The 1,576-nt window shown below is 43.1% G+C and overlaps 1 protein-coding gene across 1 annotated transcript in view; it reads right to left on the bottom strand.

Moving 5' to 3' along the window:
- Positions 1-334: 334 nt before the first annotated feature.
- The window catches only part of LOC119585865 (60S ribosomal protein L4-A-like), a 5,129-nt gene continuing 3,887 nt past the window's right edge, over positions 335-1,576 (bottom strand). The window contains exons 4-8 of the mRNA XM_037934596.1: positions 1,451-1,576; positions 1,128-1,347; positions 869-1,019; positions 613-766; positions 335-504 (exon numbers count right to left, since the gene is read on the bottom strand). Of these exons, the coding sequence (XP_037790524.1) occupies positions 379-504; positions 613-766; positions 869-1,019; positions 1,128-1,347; positions 1,451-1,576 (777 nt within the window). The 3' untranslated portion in view covers positions 335-378. The remainder of the gene's footprint in view (positions 505-612; positions 767-868; positions 1,020-1,127; positions 1,348-1,450) is intronic.

The following is a 1,576-nucleotide window of genomic DNA, read 5'->3' as shown; positions in this document are numbered from 1 at the left end:
CTGAAATACAATGGACAATTGCTAATCAAGTCTAATAATTTCCTAGAGTAAAATCTGAAAACTTAGCATTTAATACATTTTAAAAGTACTCATCGTAGACCTTTAGGGCAGAACTACTAATTGAGAAGTTCACAATACCTCAAAGTAACTTTGGAACCATTTTAGGAAAAATGACATTTGCCTGAAGTTGTAAAAATACTTCCAATTGCACTAATCCATAGAGGCCTTCTAAATGACTAGAATAACAGCACTACAAAATATACTTACCCAAAGTTGGAAATGAACAAGAGGAAATAGCATTCAAGGTTACACATTGGATAAAGAAAACAAAAGCTTCTTGCACGATTTATTTTTAATCAAATCATTGCCTGGTTTGCTTTACTTGGCCTTGGCCTTTGTCTTGTCCTTCTTGCCAGACTTGCTCCTCGGGTGCTGCTTCCTGAGCCTCTTCACACCCTTCTTCGACTTCTTCTTTCTGGGCTTTTCCTTCTTTACTGGCTGTGCCTGGGGGAAAAGCATTACATGTTTATATATACACACAGTTGTATAAAAAAAGTTAACATTAGAGCATCCTAATCCACTGAATTAAAACTAAAAACTCCATCTACTTACAACTTTGGGCTTTCCAGCCTTCTTGGCCTCGATGTGCTTAGCCTCAACAGCCTGGGCCAACTTCTTCTCAACACGGTGGAAGGGGTTGAGTTCCAGCATGGCTTGGTAGTTAGTCAAGGGGTTCGGCTTCACCTTGCTACGAACAATGGTCTTGCTGCAAAGAAAAGTGGTTGTGTCAGCATGTGCCTTAATATACCACAATATCTAGAAAACAAGTCAGTGATAGAAACCTTCCTTTTCCTAACAAAATACGTACTTTGGCTTCCTAATGACAGACTTGATTTCATCGGACTTCAGGAGCCTGGACAAATCGGTGTTGGTCATCTTCGACACTGGCAGATTGTATCCCTTCTTGTGCTTAGCCTCCTTGCGCCAAGTTCCATAGAGAGCATCCAGCTTGCGGAATGCTGAGGAGAGTAACATCTTAGTATGCACCAAAACCACAGCTGAGTATACTTCAGGCATATCAGTTGAAAATTTAGCAAGATTTTGAACCTTGCTTAAAAGTATCTTACCATCCTCAGTCCAGATACAGAATCTCCCCACATGGCCACCAGGAGCAAGCTTCAACAGATTCAGCTTGTCTACACAGATGGTCTCAACACCTGGTACGTTGCGGAAGGCTCTGGTCAGGCCCTGGTCATTGTTATAGATGACCAAAGGTCCCTTCCTTTGGATGCGACGGCGGTTGCGCATCTTGCCCCTACCAGCACGGAACCTCTGACTCTTGTACACCTGTATGGCAGACAATGGTATTAGCAGAGACCTTAAGTATCTTGTGACCCTTCAGTATAATCCCCTCAATTTGTCGTCATTCACTGCAATTCCACAAGATTACCTTGAGAACATCGGTCCAAGCATGGTGCTGCCTCAGGAGAGCAACAGCCTCCTTGGTCTTTGTCAGCTCCTGGGCCTTGTTGCTAACAACTAGGGGCACCTCTGGCACTTCCTGGATCATGTGACC

This window comes from Penaeus monodon, chromosome 20, assembly GCF_015228065.2.
Source record: "Penaeus monodon isolate SGIC_2016 chromosome 20, NSTDA_Pmon_1, whole genome shotgun sequence".
In the NCBI taxonomy this organism is placed as follows: Eukaryota; Metazoa; Arthropoda; class Malacostraca; order Decapoda; family Penaeidae; genus Penaeus; species Penaeus monodon.
This window is presented reverse-complemented; position numbering and strand designations above follow the sequence as displayed.